The sequence below is a fragment of the Mycotypha africana genome (assembly GCF_025528875.1).
Source record: "Mycotypha africana strain NRRL 2978 chromosome Unknown BDF20scaffold_7, whole genome shotgun sequence".
NCBI lineage: Eukaryota > Fungi > Mucoromycota > Mucoromycetes > Mucorales > Mycotyphaceae > Mycotypha > Mycotypha africana.
This window is the reverse complement of record NW_026515731.1, coordinates 552,628-569,011: the sequence shown is the minus strand read 5'-3', so window position 1 is coordinate 569,011 and position 16,384 is coordinate 552,628. Positions and strand designations below refer to the sequence as shown.

Below are 16,384 nucleotides of genomic sequence, written 5' to 3'. Positions count from 1 at the left end.
TTTCCCTTTTTTTGCATAAATTGAAAAAATAAAAAAAACAACAGAAATGGCGCTCAAGACGGATCGCGCCTTTTATAAGAAAACAAGATCCAATGCGATCATAAAGCTAGTGAGAGAACGTAAACTATCCCGAGCACAACTCTAGCCAAACTGTCTATTCGATTTACTCGTGAACAAAAATAAAAGGCAACGGGCTTATACCACAACACTTTTTCTTTTGCTAACTGTAGAATATCTACGCAGTGACGTACCTTGTTTATCTGAAAACTGCTCATCTCACTGTCAAAATGAAGGATATCGAACTTTATTAAGTGCCAATGCAGACCATTATATTATACCTGACATATCGGTACAGAAAAAAAGAAAAAAAGAGAAGTTTTAATTTGTTTATTATTTTGGGCGATGTGATAAGCTGTCATTGAGTTTTGTATTAAAGAAAAAAAAAAACGTGGATTTTTTGATAGGTTATAATGAGATATCTTGAGGTTCTCGAGCAAGAGGAAGTTACTGGAATAATTTTAAGTCAGACTGTTACGATTAATGTAAAGAACAAACAAAAAAAAAAAAAAAAAAAGAAAAGAAAAAAACTAAGGGGAGGAGGCGCAACAAAGGTGGTAACGGTTTTAGGATCTCTGATTGATGTCATCAATTATATTGTAGCTTCAACAACATGATAAAACAAGAACCTATCGTAAATTACGTCAAATTGTCAACGATCCCAGAAAGAAGAGTATTTTATTTTATAATGAAGTCTTTGAGAAAACCAAAGTGTTACGGAAACCCGATGAAACAAGTGTCCAGCGTGACTGGAGAGCATTCTGTCGATTGGCTCAATGGTACAATAAACACTTACATCACGCAAATAAGAAAATCATATTACTTTCTGAACTGCCTCAACATCATCAGGAGGTCGCAACAACACTGACAGATGTGATTGTTATGACAACTAAGCAATATGTGGACTTTTATCATAAAGATAATCAATTACTACAAAACTTAGTACAGGTTCTGGCCGACGTTAGTCTGGAGGATAATGACGAAGGACGAATTAGGATGCATGGATCGGCACATTCATCAGCAACAAGTGCTAAGGGCAATAATGCTACAGCAGTCTCCGGCTATTCTGAAGTAAATCAACTATACGCCTTCATTTTCAGAGATAAAAAATCGCAGTTATTCTAACTGTTAGAAATTCATTATTCCTTTACTTAGTACAAGCCCCTGGAAGAGCTGGAAGCCGGCATCAAATCAAACCGTTATTTTTCGGGAACATTGCGTTGTAAAAAGGACAATCGAGATCAAGCTTATGTGAGTGGCGGTGCACAGCTTGGTAAAGATATCCTTATCGTTGGAAATGAAAACAGGAACCGAGCAGGTAATGGATAACTCACTGTGAACCGTGTGTATGATCTATACTGATCGATTTGAATTCAAACTATATTCACTACTGTAAACTATCCTTAGTTCACGGAGATATCGTAGTTGTGGAACTCTTGAGTGAAAGTAATTGGGCTTCACCATCTAACGAAATCTCGTTTGAAAGCGGTTATATTGAAGATGGTAAAAGAGACAACTAGCTCATATAGTATAAAGCCCATCTCTGAGCTGATTTTTGTAACCTTATTATACGTTTTATAGAGATTGAAGAAGAGAAATTTATAGTGAATTCTGTACCAAACAATCAACCCACCGGACGAGTAGTGGGTATTCTAAATCGTAATTGGAGATCCTATGTGGCTACTCTCCAAGAAGACAGTTCCACGGAAGGAGGCTCTATTCACTTAGTTATTCCTCTTGATCCAGTTATTCCTAAAATTAGAATTCGGTATCACGATGTCAAACTGATCGAAAACCAACGTATTGTTGTTCGTATAGATAATTGGTATAAACTGTCATCAAGTAACTCATCGTTTCTATTGCGGATGGCATATTAACCATATTCTTTAAGGCCAATTTCTTCGCAATATCCTAATGGTCACTTTGTAAGATCATTGGGCCCTATACATCAGTTAGATACAGAGATATCCGCAATTCTCGTAGAACACTCCATTTCCGTATCGCAATCAACTCAAGGCTTCAGTCAAATGTCTTTGAAAGAAATGCCAATCGATACTCCCGATGAACCTTGGAAACCAGAAAAGGTGAGGTTCTTTTTCAAGAAAACAAACAAACTTTGCCTCGGATAAAAACCTTAATCTTATCCTTATATTTTAATAGGACGAAATTAGTAAACGCCGTGATTTAAGGGATCAGATTATTTTCAGCATCGATCCTCCAAACTGTCAGGATATTGATGGTAAACGATTGCATCACATGCGATGGAAAATGAGAAAAGAGTAACATTAGCCCGTTTATAGATGCCCTTTCCATACGAGAGTTACCTGGTGGGAATATTGAACTAGGTGTTCATATCGCAGACGTTAGTTATTTTGTAAAGGAAAACTACATGACGGATTTGGAAGCGAGATCACGGTAAGTTTTCTCATCACCCGCTTCGGTAATTATTTTTTTCTTCAGCTGTTCCAATAAAGCTAATGTCTTGTAATAGTGGAACAACAGTGTACTTGGCAGATAGACGATTTGATATGCTCCCTTCTGTACTTAGTGAACGCGTTTGTTCATTAAGACACAAGGTAGATCGTTATGCAGTATCTGTAATATGGACTATGGATAAAAACTATCACATTCGTCAGACATGGTTTGGTAGGACCATCATAAGATCAAGTTGCGAAATGGAATACGATCAGGCACAACAATTACTAGATGGTAAAGAAGTTGCTGTAGGCTTAGGTAAGCAATTCTTCTTGTTGTTTGTCTTTCACACATCAGCAAAAAAAAATATCGTAGCTTAGCGATTACCTTTCTTTTGACCTTCAGATGCATCTCTGTGCAAAAAGTTGAAACCTTGCATTCTAAATCTAGCACGAGTCCTTCGAGTCATCAGAGTAAGTTTCTGCTATTGGTTAGGAAGCACAAGCTTTTTTATAAGCTATACGTTTGCTAACTTTATCAAACTATCCACAGGAAAGACGTTTAGCAAAGGGCGCCCTTGAACTAGAAGGATCAGAAATCAAATTCAAGATAACAGAACAGCATGAAGTGACTGAAATTAATATCCTTTTACAATTTGAATTATCATCAAACTACCTAATTTTGATTTTATCCCTCATTCAATTGATATTATCCTTAACCAACTATCTTTTTCCATTCTTTTACTTCCCAAAGAAGGTAAAGAGATTCATGGGTTAGTAGCCGAAGCAATGATTTTAGCCAATGCATCGGTTGGTAAACGTATCTATGAAAGTTTCAAAGATGCAGCCATTCTCAGACATCACCCACCTCCTACACCTGGACAATTTGAGCGATTAGTGAAAGCTGCTGGAGTGAGGGTATGCATTTGATATGTCTCAACGATGAATAATGTTATACTCTTTAATACAAATGGATGGTTTATCTGACTTTATATGTATATACGTATAGGGATTTTCAATCGACTTCTCGTCAAACAAGGCTCTAGCTGAATCTTTAGAGAGGATTACGAACGGTTGCAAAGATGACCCTGAAATTGCCAAGTTGATAAAGTCGATGGCAACCATTGCTATGAATGAAGCAAACTATATTTCTTCGGGCCATTTTTCTGTCGATCAGTATTACCATTATGGTCTTGCTTTAGACTTTTATACCCATTTTACTGTAAGTAAATGAAATTGAAAAAACTGTAGAAGCCCACAAGGAGATTAACATTACTATGGGTGGTTACACAGTCGCCAATCCGTAGATATGCAGATATCATTGCGCACAGACAGCTTCTTATGTGCGTTGAAGATCCGACAGCTATAAAAGATAGGGAAGAAAGAAGTACCATCATGTTAAAAGATGCTGCTATCACTGAAATTTGCGAGAACTTGAATCTTAAGTCAAGAGAATCAAAATTTGCCCAAAGGGTAGGTACAACCGTTTTGAGTTCTTTCTATAAACACGAAGGCTAATCATTCCTCAAACAAAAGGACTCGACAGAATTATTCCAAAGTCTATTTGTTTTGCAACATGTAAGAAGATGTCAAGATCAAGCTTTTAAAAAAAGTTAATCTAGTTTTCTCATTTTGTTTGTTTGTTTGTTAGACATCCAATGAAGATACACTTATTGAAAGAGGCGTCATTTCAGAAATTCGTTCAAACGGCTTTTACGTATTCGTGCCAAGGTAATAGATTGCGAAACAGGAAAATGATGATGAGCCCGTACGTTTCCAGATTAACTTTTTGCTTCTATATTACGTACATGCAGGCTTGGACTGAAAGGGCCCGTGTATTTGAAGGATAAAGACGGTAAGACGACTGTACCTTTGTCTCTCATTTCTGGAAAGCAAACGAAAGGTAAGGACCAAAAAAAAAAAAAAACGAAATCTCACTGAAAAGCCAGTAAGAAACGGAAAGGCTTATCTTATCCGTCTAAAAAACTTTTACTAGATGAGGAATCTTATATACCCGACTGCGATATTGAAGTCAATATGCCCACCGATATTAAGGTGATGTCAAGCAACCTACCATATCCTATTCAATTTAACATTTTTGATAATGTCAGAGTCTCCCTCAAACTTCGTATGTCGCATGCTCATCGCCACATGGTTTATATGACATTGGTTGATATAGAACATGTCCAAATCAACAATGGTGATAAGAAAGCAGCAACAGCAATAACGAACAATATCACTCGTTTGACAAATAAGGATATGCTTCATGCTATTGCTGATAAAGAAGTGGAATCTACAACTGCACATAAGGACTCATCAGCCAATAATAAGAAAAAAAAGAAAAAATCTAGTTCAATGTACGATCTTTTGGAAAGATTTAGAAAGATGTCTGTAATAGAGTATAACTCCTCTGATATTACAAGTTCATAATTATATGCTAAGCATAGAAGACACTATTAGATATATTATAGATCGCTGTAAAGAAAATATAATATTCTTCATCAAATGAATATAATTGTTATTGCTTAATTTGACATCCCTTTCATCATGTTACTGTTCGTTTGTAACTCCCACTCTCGGACTCAACATGCTTATACATGATTCACACTTTAAAATGTACTTTCTGTCGATTATTATCAAGTTATAGTTGATTGGTTATGATTATAAAAAAAATGTTCTTAGACGTTGGATGTTATTAACCGTTACGATATGGAATTAATGTTTAGCATAGAGTAAATTATATCAGAGTAATAATAGTAGAAAGGAATGGACAGAGGTTTTTGGTGGTACGGTAAGGCTCAGTCGTTTGTATTGATGCTGGGTAATTAATTATAAAATGAGTGAAAAAAAACGACGAGCTTTACTACTTATCGAGATCTTAGAGGAGTTAGAGGACGACGCTTGTTTGTCATTTGAATGATGTATCATTAAATCTTGTTGTTGTTGTTGTTGTTGTTGTTGCTGAACGTCAAAAGCAAGTTTCAAATCAGGCATATGTGAAAACTCGGCGATTTCAACCGACAGAAATGTAATGGTGCTTTTGTTATTATTGTTATATTGAGTTTCGGATGTACTATTAGTTGCAGTTGTGCCATTGTTCATCTCGTAGCTCCTTACGACCAGCGTGGTAGGATACTCTGATAAATCTTCAATTTCGTTCTGTTTGTTGCTTTCTAAGGATACTTTTGTGTTTCTGCGCTTTGCATAACGAGCATTTTCTTCATCTTTAAAGTTGCTGATGATTGAATAAGAAGATCTCCCCATGGTGTCATATTGCAATGAACAATGATTTATCCGGAAGCTTTTGTCATCTGAAAGCATACTAATACTTCCTCGCTTTCGTGCTGTTTGGAAAATAGGCAAAGGGTTTGCTAAGCGCGTGTCTTCTTCGCCGTTTGTTTCTATAATTTCTTGTTCAACAATGTCATTATCATTATAGAAACCATCTTCGTGGTGCAACTGTCGTTTATAACGGTCGTATGGTTGTTCGAGCTGCTCATTATTGCGATATCTGCTATCTGCGAATGAATAACCATCAAACACACTTTGTACCTCTTCAATAAAATCAAACTGAGAGGTAGCAGGTGTCAATGCAGGTGTCATTGCTAAGAAATCAGAGTCGAAATTTGTAAAATCTAACTCGTATTTAACAGGTGGAACGAAAGGCGGTTGCAGCCGGCGAAGTCTTACATCATTCCATGATATACCTGAAAAATATATATGACTTTTAATCTCCTCGACGCCATTCGCACCTAAACGACTGGATGGGTCACGGTCAAGGAGGCCAGTCAAAAAGTCTGCAGTTTCATAGTCAAAGATATCCGCCGGGAATTCCAAAGGGTCATCTAATACGCGCTTATACATATCTGAATGGTTTTCGGCCCAGAAAGGAGTAACGCCCGCAAGCATCTCGTACAGTATAGTTCCGAAACTCCAATGATCAATGCCAAATGAGTAATGCTCGCCTAGCAGCACCTCAGGAGCCAAGTACTCAGCGGTCCCACAGAACGTTTGCGTGGTGTAGTTGTCATTTTTGTCCAGCCATTTACTCAGGCCAAAATCAGTCAGAATAACATGCCCATCACCTGTTAACAGAATATTTTCTGGTTTCAGATCACGGTAGAGAATGCCCCATTTATGCAACTCGCCAATACCATCAATCATCTCTGCTGCATAAAATAGCGCACATTCTGGAGGAAAATTGTATAACTTGGCCATATGCGTGGCTAGGTCTCCGCCGCAGTAATAATTGCTTAGAAGATACAGCCGATGTTCGTCTTGGAAAGATGCGTGCAGTTTTGCAAGGTAAGGATGTTCGATTTCTGTTAGCTTCACAAGTATATTTCTCTCATCTAAAGTATGCGCAATTTCTTTTTGCTCAACCACATGTGCTTTAACGATAGACTTCAGTGCGTAGAGCTGTTGAGTGATACGGGATCTGACCAATAAAACCTTAAAAAAGTAAAATTGTCACGTCAATGATATGCCAGATATAGTGCCTCTATGTACACCTATTAAACATTCCCATTTCGTCCTCGCTCCTCTGCTAAGTATTGTGAAATCTACCTTTCCCATGCAGCCCTTCCCCAGGACTTTGATCATATCTAAATGGTCTAGGGGTGACCTGTTATCCTGCATAGAATCGTCCTGAGATTCTTGCTTTCGAACCATTATTTCTAACAGGTCGTCATCTTCTTCTTCATTGCAGTCTTCAATAAAGATTAAACGTGAATTCACGACTAAGTCCACGTTACAAGCATCATCATCAGAGGCCTGTGGGAGACTAATGATCGATAACTGCGGACTGGGCGTCCACAGTTCCCCGGCTTTTGAATGGTTGCTTACATCTGTATCAGGTTCGATTGGGTCATCTGCTCCTTCTTTTTGAGGTAACAATGAGACAATTTTTTTTCCTATGGCAGAAGTGTCAGATGATGGTGCTGGTGAGGGCAGACTATTCACACGTGATGAAGGGGCAAGCGGTTGCTGTTGCTGCTGTTGAGCTGCCGATGATTGACATTGCTGACTAAAGTCACCGTCTCGTTGGGGAGAGAGAAAATCGCGCCAGAGAGTGGAGGTTCTTAAAACAGGATCTGCTGAACAACGATAAAGATACTTTTCGACTTTTTCTATATTTGATTTGACGGATCTGTGGAAAAAGTCTCTTAGGCTACGTCTTTTGTCGGCTTTTGTGATACTCTCTCTTAAATTAAGAGTTGGAAGTTTGATTTTCGGATAATGAACTTTTACCTGAAAAAGAAGAGTCAAATTAGTACTCAATATTGCTGCTGCTGTGCTAGTAACAATATATCTTTTTGGCTAGGCTTTGTTTCATACTAAATCGTCAAAACTATGAAAATCTGGGACGTATCTAATCACTTTGACATTGCTCAGTGTGGACTTTACATAAATGCTGTACTCCTGGTTCATTGCAAAAGAAGCAAAAAATCAGTTATAAATGCTGGTTGAGAATGAAAGGCATTACAGCTCAATATGCTGCACTTACCGGAACAATCTTCCTTGTTTTATCAATTGAGTCTTCTACAACAATTAACTTTTCCGCAACCTTCAGACAAATGATTGGGTGCATTGTCTTCTTATTTCTCAGCAGAATTTAAGACTTTGAACTGCTGCAAAAGTCAAGTGAATGACAGTGGACTGGTTGTTTGTATGTACGCTACGTAGCTAGTGTTGTCTAAATGAGGTTGAAGACTATTGTTCAGTCAATGGATGTTGCTGTTTAGGATAGTAGCTCACGCGAGACAGAAAATTGATTATAGAAGTAGTTAACAGAAACACTGTAGTAAATTTTGTAGTCGAATATAAGGATGCTTAAGTAGGGGTTGTGTGTTACAGATAAAGAAATAGAACAAATGAAAAGAAAGGGTGAATGACTTAGAGTAAGGATGTAAGGGAGGAAGATAAGAAGAAGAAGAAAGAAGAAGAAGAAGAAAAAAAAAGGTCAACTCTCTCGAACTTCAAAGAAAATGTGTAAAGAACATGTGCAATTGTTGGTAAACTTGAATACTTTGAATTTGTGACATATAGGACTCCTTTCTCCAAATAGGCTACAAATATGCCTTTTAAGAAACCGCTTTACCTCATAAAAGAGCCTGTTTTAATGCACCAGCTATGCCCACAGCCGTTATTTTTTGCTTGCTCGTTATAACAATTGGCATTCATACTTTTGAGAAGAGAAAAAGAAAAGCAACTCTATCATTAAATCTGTAACCCTTGTGTTACTTTAAAAAGGAAACAGTAAAATCGCTTACATAGAAGCGTTTTATGCTGTATTCTGACGACATATTCGTCCTCTCTTAAAAACTGTGTCATTGAGCTTTAAAGAAATATGCATCCCAGAACTAGTTTCAATTGCTCATTAGCAAATTCTGGTCATACATGCGAAGGGTGCAAAAAACTGATAAAGTAATCTTGGGGCATAAGATTCTTTAGTCTGCTTACGTAATGAAAAACAAATCTATTTCTCTGCTTCCACTTATCCTCCCATTCTTAGTTTGCTTCTTTTAACGGGCAACGTTAGTGAAGGTTACTCGAATTATCGGAACCGACCTTGTTTCTATAAAGACCAAATGGAGACTGTAGCAAGCTCATCTAAAGACAGATCAGCCGAGATCGATCGATGCTTATCCATGATCGCTCCTTCAGCCAGTAACGAATCGAAATTCGTAGGCATGATGATCTTGCCAAAACTACTCGAAAAAGACAACATGAAGGATATTGAAAAAGTGTTCAAAGGCATGAATTTCAAATTTCTAGAACGTCTTTTAAGAACAAGTAAAATGAAAAGAAAGCTCTTTTTGACAAAGTTAAAAGGGAAAAGTTGGTTTATTAACATTTCGTTTTCTTGATTCAAACAGATCAAGTGGAAGGATCTGAACTCCCCGACAGCATATTAAAAGAAATCGCTGTGAATGTGCTTAGCTGTTTTGCACGATACGAAATGCTAGCAAGTGAGAAAAATATGGTAGAACGAATTCCAGCTCTTTCACTTCTTCTGTCGCCACACGATCAGAGTGATGTAACAAAGGAAGTCCTGCAGATCTTGCTTCATATTGCAGTGAAAAAGGAAGGGCTTGTGAAAATGTTGGACCCTGATGTTTTGAAAAATGTCTTTGATGTGCTTTTGAATACACAAAATAAGGAAGAGAGGGAAAGCTGTACAGAGTTGATCAACTCTGTTTATACTAGATCAGCGCAGTTACTCGATGAAGAAAAAATCCCAAGCTTGTTTTCCACTGTCAAATATTCCCTTAATACTCTTCTATCCATTTTATCAAACACATTGAATAATTATCAAGATCTGTTAAAATTTGAAGCTCTGAAGATTCTCAGTACAGTTTTGCCAGCCATTACAGTAGAGGTAATAATGATTACTTACTAGACGCTACCTTATGGGACCCATCATCTAATACTCTTTGAATATCATTCACAGATGATGACACAAGTAAAATTAGAACAAGAAAAGAAAATAGAATCATGGTTAGATAATTTATTGAATGGATTAAGACAAATTTTAACAAGCAAACTGAGTAAGTAGATGGTCAATATCCAGACCTTGGCATTCCATCAACTGATGTGCACATACTCACCATTCTATAGATGATACATTAAGAGATAATGCCATGCTTCTTGTCTCGGCTCTTTTACGTCATTTTGGCAATGACTGGCTATTCAAATCATTACAGGACACAAAGAGTGCTAAACGAAAGAAAGAAAAGGCTGCTACTGACAAAGCGTCTGAACCCGCTATGAAGGCCTATGCAAAGGCAACATTTCCTTTCTTGCTTATCAATCTTGTTGCCATTGAAGCCAAAGTCATGTTAGATGACATCAATGATCGAGTGGTACGCGAACACAATGAAGAAAAAACCATCATCCAGCATGAAAGACAGGCGCGTCAAGAAATGATGATCCCTGTATACTTTGAAATTTTAGAAGCTGCTATGGAATATTTAGCTTTCAACTACGAGTCAAACGGCATGGATCCTGAGCTTTTGCTCAAAATTCGTACTACTCTTTCAGAAGTGATGGAAGTCGTGTCGGAATTGTTAAAGTTTTTGCAAGGTACAAGAGAGAGCTTAGACGATAATTTGATTGCTCAAGCTTGTATTCGAATGATAGCACTTTGGATGGCAGAAGAAGGCTATGAAATGCCTGAATGAACCGTTCAGCATATTGTATAGCATGAAAGGACGAGATACTAAAGCTTTCATTGTAAATAGAACTTCTGTACAGTATTAATTAAATGCCTTCAATAATATAATTCAATGGAATAAGTGACTAGCGACCAAATATCAATATAGCATAAGGGTTTAATTCTCAACTTTATTGGCTATGAGGATATCAGAAGTATTCTTTTCTGGGCTTGCTACGGAATGGGTATTCTCGGTAACTGAGGTATCCTCGTCTTTCGCGGAAGTCAACACGTTTTCATTACTGTAGAAACATGTTGAACAAGTACAGTAGAAAGCTCCAATGAGCCTGAGCTTCTTCAATAATACGTATCGAATGCAAATTAAACTCGTGGCTAATGTCATTATCATTAAGAGGATGACGGTCAAAGTGGCATATACTAAATTATATCTCGTGAACTAAGATTGGAAGTTGATTAGGTTTACATTGTCAAGAGTGAAACTATTAAAACCATGGAAAAAACTTACCGCGTACGGATCACCTGTTGTTCCCTCTCTATGGATACCAAACGTAAAGAGCCTGTACCCAAAATAGCCTATGAATCCAATCGAAGCCAAACAAAAGAAACTTAACGATTTCATGTTTTCGGTTCTAGCAGAATACATAGCAATCGATAACATGATTAAACTGAGGCAGAAAATAAGTACACCTTCAAAAGCAGGCACTTCATAGCCCACTGTGGCAGATGGTATGAGCTGTACTGAATAAGCTAGCAAAAAGAAAAAATCGAGCTTCAGCAGACTAGTGAAAGTTGACCAAGCAATCAATGCATTTTTGTACGAAGAAGAACTGTCTCCGTCGGGGTATCGTTGAAGATGGTACGTCAAAGTGTTCCACTTGAAACTTCGGTAGAGGAAAATGATGCCTGCCACCATAAAGAGAAAACAGACTGGGACAAATACTAAACAAGCATATTCGAATGGTTTCATATTGGATATCAGCTCGTCAAATGTATCTTTGAAATAAATAGTAGAGCTGGTTTCATTTCGTATGATAGCAAGCATTTTCAGTGAACTACTACTAGCGGTAATCGTATTATTAACAGCAGTGCCATTGATAGACCCTAGGGTTGAATTGACATTACTGTCTCCAGTGATTAATGAAAAATCACAGCCTGCTTTTTCTAACGATATATGCTGTATAGTCTGTAGCCCAGCAAATATAATAGAAAGCACGCCTTTCAATACAACAAAGCCAAAGTGGAATTGTCAACAATATCATTCATTGTTACTGACTATTGGCGTAGTGGAAAATGGTATTGGGACTTACCAAAAAGGATCAATATCAGTATATGAATTGTATTTCTCTGATGCAAAGCATCCAAATATAAAAGAATCTGGTAGATAGGTGTTATGGCGAACAAGCCATGATAGATAAGATCGACTTGGCTTAAGCCAATCGCAACAAGAGTCAGCTGGCACTGTGAAAACATTGCTGAATGGTAAAAGATGATGAAACTTTCCATGATGACAATAGCTATAGCTTCCGCAACCAATAATACAAGTATGATAACGCTGGTAGGATTTTGTGAAAATACAGTTGGTTTTGCTGCAGCGTTTATCGTATTATTCGATGATGACGAAGATGTAGACGATCCAGACAAAGTTTTTTTACCATACGTGAGTTCTCTTTCTTCATTGTCTATGTCTAGAGCCACACTAGAAGCGCGACTACTGCTTTCGACATGCTGTTTCTTGTTAAAGTGCTCTTTGAATTTGTCAATTATTGATTTCGAACGGATGCTTTTGTCATTCATTTGTGGTCGCTTATTAAGAAGGAAGACACTCTGAAGTAGTCAAGATATTGTCGAGAGCATTTATATCGGGCAATTTTTGTATTACACAAAAAGGAGTGTTGTTGAATGATGATGAATCAGAAAAATATTGACTCGAAACAAAGGCATATCACTTCAAAATGCTGATGCTTCTTTTTTTTATTTCTAAGTGTATGTTAGTACCATATGAGATTATATATGTGATATTTAAATGGTACCCTATTAGAAAATAATGCTTCATTATGCATAAAAATAACCAACAACAACAACAAAATTTTTTAGTTAATGACAACGGACCAAGGATGTTCAACATCACCATATTGAATAGCAAGAATAGCATCATTGAAGCGGGTTGTGTAAGGCCCAGCCTGAGCATTAGGGTTCTTTGGATCTAGTGGAATCTTCAAATCCTCACCCATATATCCGATTTCTTTAATAGGGCTAACAACACAAGCAGTGCCTGCACCGAACATTTCAAGAACGCGACCTTTCTTTACCAACTCACGAAGCTCTGGCATCGTCATAGCGCGTTCACTTACTTTGAATTCATTCCAACTCTTAGCCAAACTGATGATGGAGTCACGAGTGACACCTGGCAAAATAGAACCATCTAAAGGAGGAGTAACAAGTTCGACCTCACCTTGATCGTTTTTAAGCAAAATAAACAAGTTCGTAGTACCAATTTCAGTCAATTGATGATGATCACCGAACAACCAAAGATTTTGCTGATAACCTTTTTCAGCAGCAATACGTTGTGGTAATAGACCTGTTGTTAAAGTGAATTCCACGTCAAGAAGTATCAGTTATCCATTAACACTTTTTCTTTTACTTGCATTATTCATTTTTCATTTACCTGGTGCGTAATTGAGACCTAATTTAGTATTACCGGTGCCCTTTGGCCAAGCACGAACATAATCACTAGTGGCTAATAAGCGAACAGCATTGAAGCCAGTTCTGTAGTAAGGGCCAACAGAGCAACCAATAACGAATAATTTTGCTTTTGCAGGCGGAGTAACACCCAATGCTGCATCTGTGCCGATCAAAGTGGGGCGCAGATAAAGAGAGTAACCTCGTTCTGAAGGGATCCATTTCTCGTCTATCTTTAAGTATTCCGACATAAGCTTTATTAACTCGTCCCCATCAAATTGCTTTCATCGTGGAAGGACATATAAGAAATCCAGAGCAAACGGAAAGTAATTAAAAAAAAAAAAAAAGAGAGAGAGAAAAAGAAATAGTTAGAATAAATGATACTTGTAATGCAAAGTACGTTATGGAAGAATGTCTCAATGAACTTACAGGAAGCGCTATACGAGCAGCAGAGCGATTCATACGGGCCATATTCATATCAGGTCTGAAGAGACGTATTTTACCATTCTTATCCTTGTACGCCTTCATACCTTCGAAGAGCTAATAAGATGAAAGTGTTAATTCCCTTTTTGCAACTTTGACTACTGTTGCTGCTTGTTTATCTTGTTTTCATTACCTCAGAAGCATAATGAAAAACGACAGCGCTAGGTGGCAAGCTTAAGTTCTCATAAGGATGAATTTCTGGAGCAGCCCAGCCCTTTTCCTCCTCCCAGTCGACTGAAATCCTGTAAATAGCTATTAAGGACAAGTTCCTCTGTTCATTTTTATCTTTAGTGTTGGACTTACATATGATCTGTGAATGTACGCCCAAAAACTAGTTGATCATTTGCAACCAAAGGCTTCAATGTATCTGCTTTTCTGATTTTAAGTTTGCTTGCCTAAAGTGAGACAAACAAAATAACATTGTAAACCCCAGATATGTCAACTCGCGCCTGAAAATATTCAACTAATTTTACGCTTAGTTCTGAATATGATCTCCTGGCATAACCAAAGACAGTTCTTTTGAATGCTAACGGAATTCTTGTTGATATCATCTCAGCGACCTTCGGAATATAAAATAGTTAACTGGTATAAAAAAGTATGCGTAAAAACAAGGAATATGTATAATGGGAAAAAGAAGTAGGTGCCTTAATTGTGAATGGATGTTTAAAAGAGATCAAAGTACTTTTCGAAATAGTCACGATGATTCACTCGGAGCTTATTTACATTGTGAACGAGATTGAAGAAACTACTAAGGTCTTTAGCCCTTTGAACCGAAACTTCCCACGATCATCTTCCAATTATAATTTGAACAAGTTCATCTTATTAAGCTTATATTGTAATAGACTAAAACCTTATGAAGCATATTTGTTAAAGTGGAAAGTGCACTTCTTTAAGTTGTTGATAAGGAACAGTTGATGTAGCATACATTCTTATGGTTGTAATGAAGACGAGCCAATAGAATCATTTTATGTAACTTGTATACAGTTCATGTCTGCTCCAATACAAAAAGCGCTTTTTATCAATGAACCTGATGGGAGCACAAACATGTCCCAATTTCCCGTTTAAAGTAATTACACTTGACAGATCGCGTACAAATCATGAAAGCGTGTTTCCTATCCATATGCAAATCATGCCTGCCTTTCAATAGCATAATTGCTACATTTTGAAAATGTAGATATCAACTCATCGTTGTCTACCTCGCTCGGTAAGCCCATTCAATCAACCTTCGGTCCGCTTTTAAGTAATTTTCATAATACTACCAAAGCTGAGGCCGCTTGCAATTATGTAAATAGCAGTGTGTCGTTTAATCTGTACAAAACCGCTGGATTCTGAAATATATTGTAATAAAATACCAACATAATCAACTGATGATGATACATCTCTAGCTTTAAATCGTGACTATGACGGAATATGGGTATGGGTATAATATCATTAGACAAAAGGCGGATTATTTAGTCTCATCTTCTGGTAACTCTTCCCTTTTTTTCAATTTATATCTAAAGTAATGAGCCATTCCTGCCTTGATTGTCGTTTCTAAAATTTATTAGTATATAAATATGTTTTACAGATATATCAGAGATTCAACTATTATTTCAATAAGGTAAGCATCAATAACTTGGCACTTACCAAAACCTTTGAGCTTGTCCTCTGGTAAGCATCCTAGATTCGTTAAAAATACTTTTTCTGCTTTTATCATCTGTAAATAATCTTGCAATAGGACAAATCGATCAAGATTGGTCTGCAGTCGCTTTAATTTATTCTTAATCATCATAGCTGTGCGGTCAGGTTGCCTCCATCCTCGTACACGTTTAAACCGAAATCCGGTAGATGTTTGTGTAAGAATGGCTACTTGATATGGTTTCCGTTTGGTAAACTTGGATCGCTTCCTTCCTTTGTACCGTTGCTGTTGCTGCTTTACGGTTGCGATTCTGCACGGTTTTATTGTCTTTGCTGTCTTCTCATCTTTGTTCCTTACCTAGATAATCAATGAGGGCCAATGAATAGTTGAGCATAGAGAACCATTTATGCTTCCGTTCGCTTATTTGGACTACTTTACATAGAAACGCCTCATGTACGTATCAATATTATCCATCACTTTTTGGTCTCCTGACTTGGCTTGTTCAAAATATTCTAGAGTCTTATTTTTCCACAGTTTGAGACTGTAACTTTGATCGACGAAGACTAGAGATATAGAAACTGTAAACATACCTTATCAGCTTCCTGCAACATTTTCAAAACTTGGGGGCGGGAAGTCATATGCCTGTTCGCTTTGAATTTTTCGGTTATAATCCTTTTCATTGTGTTCTTATAAGTGAATGATTGGCAAGATCGTAATAGAGATCTGTAAATGGCCAAGGTCTGATTTGACAGTTTCAAACAAGGTGTAAGTGCGACTCTTTTATCATAACGCTTTATATATAGTTTCAATCCTACTTTCGCTCTAGTTTCGACTGCTAGTAACTTGTTTGCTGATTGAAATGCCGTAGGAATCATCTTGCCTTGTTGTAGAGGATAAGGCGTTGCAGGCCCACACCACTGCATGAAGATAGTGAAGGCTTTTTAAGCTCAGCAATGT

At 37.3% G+C, this 16,384-nt stretch overlaps 6 protein-coding genes across 6 annotated transcripts; 2 read left to right on the top strand and 4 right to left on the bottom strand.

Annotated features, from left to right (window-relative positions):
* Positions 1-4: 4 nt before the first annotated feature.
* Positions 5-5,120, top strand: BDF20DRAFT_877587 (uncharacterized protein). The gene is made up of 20 exons (XM_053081451.1): positions 5-119; positions 231-349; positions 465-542; positions 661-1,128; positions 1,213-1,375; positions 1,465-1,560; positions 1,639-1,882; positions 1,949-2,141; positions 2,218-2,296; positions 2,358-2,472; positions 2,549-2,790; positions 2,878-2,945; positions 3,025-3,112; positions 3,217-3,389; positions 3,481-3,693; positions 3,765-3,944; positions 4,008-4,049; positions 4,123-4,202; positions 4,286-4,374; positions 4,468-5,120. The coding sequence occupies exons 1-20, from the start codon at positions 47-49 to the stop codon at positions 4,899-4,901; spliced, it is 3,237 nt and encodes a 1,078-aa protein (XP_052934721.1). The 5' UTR covers positions 5-46; the 3' UTR covers positions 4,902-5,120.
* BDF20DRAFT_877577 (kinase-like domain-containing protein) lies at positions 5,121-8,463 on the bottom strand. The gene is made up of 4 exons (XM_053081450.1): positions 7,978-8,463; positions 7,809-7,892; positions 7,038-7,721; positions 5,121-6,923 (listed from the first exon to the last, which is right to left on the bottom strand). The coding sequence occupies exons 1-4, from the start codon at positions 8,059-8,061 to the stop codon at positions 5,301-5,303; spliced, it is 2,475 nt and encodes an 824-aa protein (XP_052934720.1). The 5' UTR covers positions 8,062-8,463; the 3' UTR covers positions 5,121-5,300.
* Positions 8,464-9,061: 598 nt separating this feature from the next.
* BDF20DRAFT_914197 (Neurochondrin-domain-containing protein) lies at positions 9,062-10,654 on the top strand (the record flags this gene model as incomplete). Its single annotated transcript, XM_053084158.1, has 4 exons — positions 9,062-9,266; positions 9,350-9,852; positions 9,925-10,021; positions 10,092-10,654. The coding sequence occupies 4 exons, from the start codon at positions 9,062-9,064 to the stop codon at positions 10,652-10,654; spliced, it is 1,368 nt and encodes a 455-aa protein (XP_052934719.1).
* Positions 10,655-10,999: 345 nt separating this feature from the next.
* BDF20DRAFT_810162 (uncharacterized protein) lies at positions 11,000-12,201 on the bottom strand (the record flags this gene model as incomplete). The annotated part of the gene is made up of 3 exons (XM_053076594.1): positions 11,000-11,083; positions 11,153-11,699; positions 11,921-12,201. Coding segments are annotated over 3 exons (912 nt in total), but the record flags the coding sequence as incomplete, so codon positions are not given.
* Positions 12,202-12,737: 536 nt separating this feature from the next.
* BDF20DRAFT_914195 (aminotransferase) lies at positions 12,738-14,360 on the bottom strand (the record flags this gene model as incomplete). Its single annotated transcript, XM_053084157.1, has 6 exons — positions 12,738-13,225; positions 13,313-13,607; positions 13,756-13,866; positions 13,943-14,051; positions 14,113-14,204; positions 14,283-14,360. The coding sequence occupies 6 exons, from the start codon at positions 14,358-14,360 to the stop codon at positions 12,738-12,740; spliced, it is 1,173 nt and encodes a 390-aa protein (XP_052934717.1).
* A 1,630-nt stretch (positions 14,361-15,990) lies between these two features.
* BDF20DRAFT_822230 (uncharacterized protein) lies at positions 15,991-16,302 on the bottom strand (the record flags this gene model as incomplete). Its single annotated transcript, XM_053077677.1, has 2 exons — positions 15,991-16,167; positions 16,243-16,302. The coding sequence occupies 2 exons, from the start codon at positions 16,300-16,302 to the stop codon at positions 15,991-15,993; spliced, it is 237 nt and encodes a 78-aa protein (XP_052934716.1).
* Between the last annotated feature and the right edge of the window lie 82 nt (positions 16,303-16,384).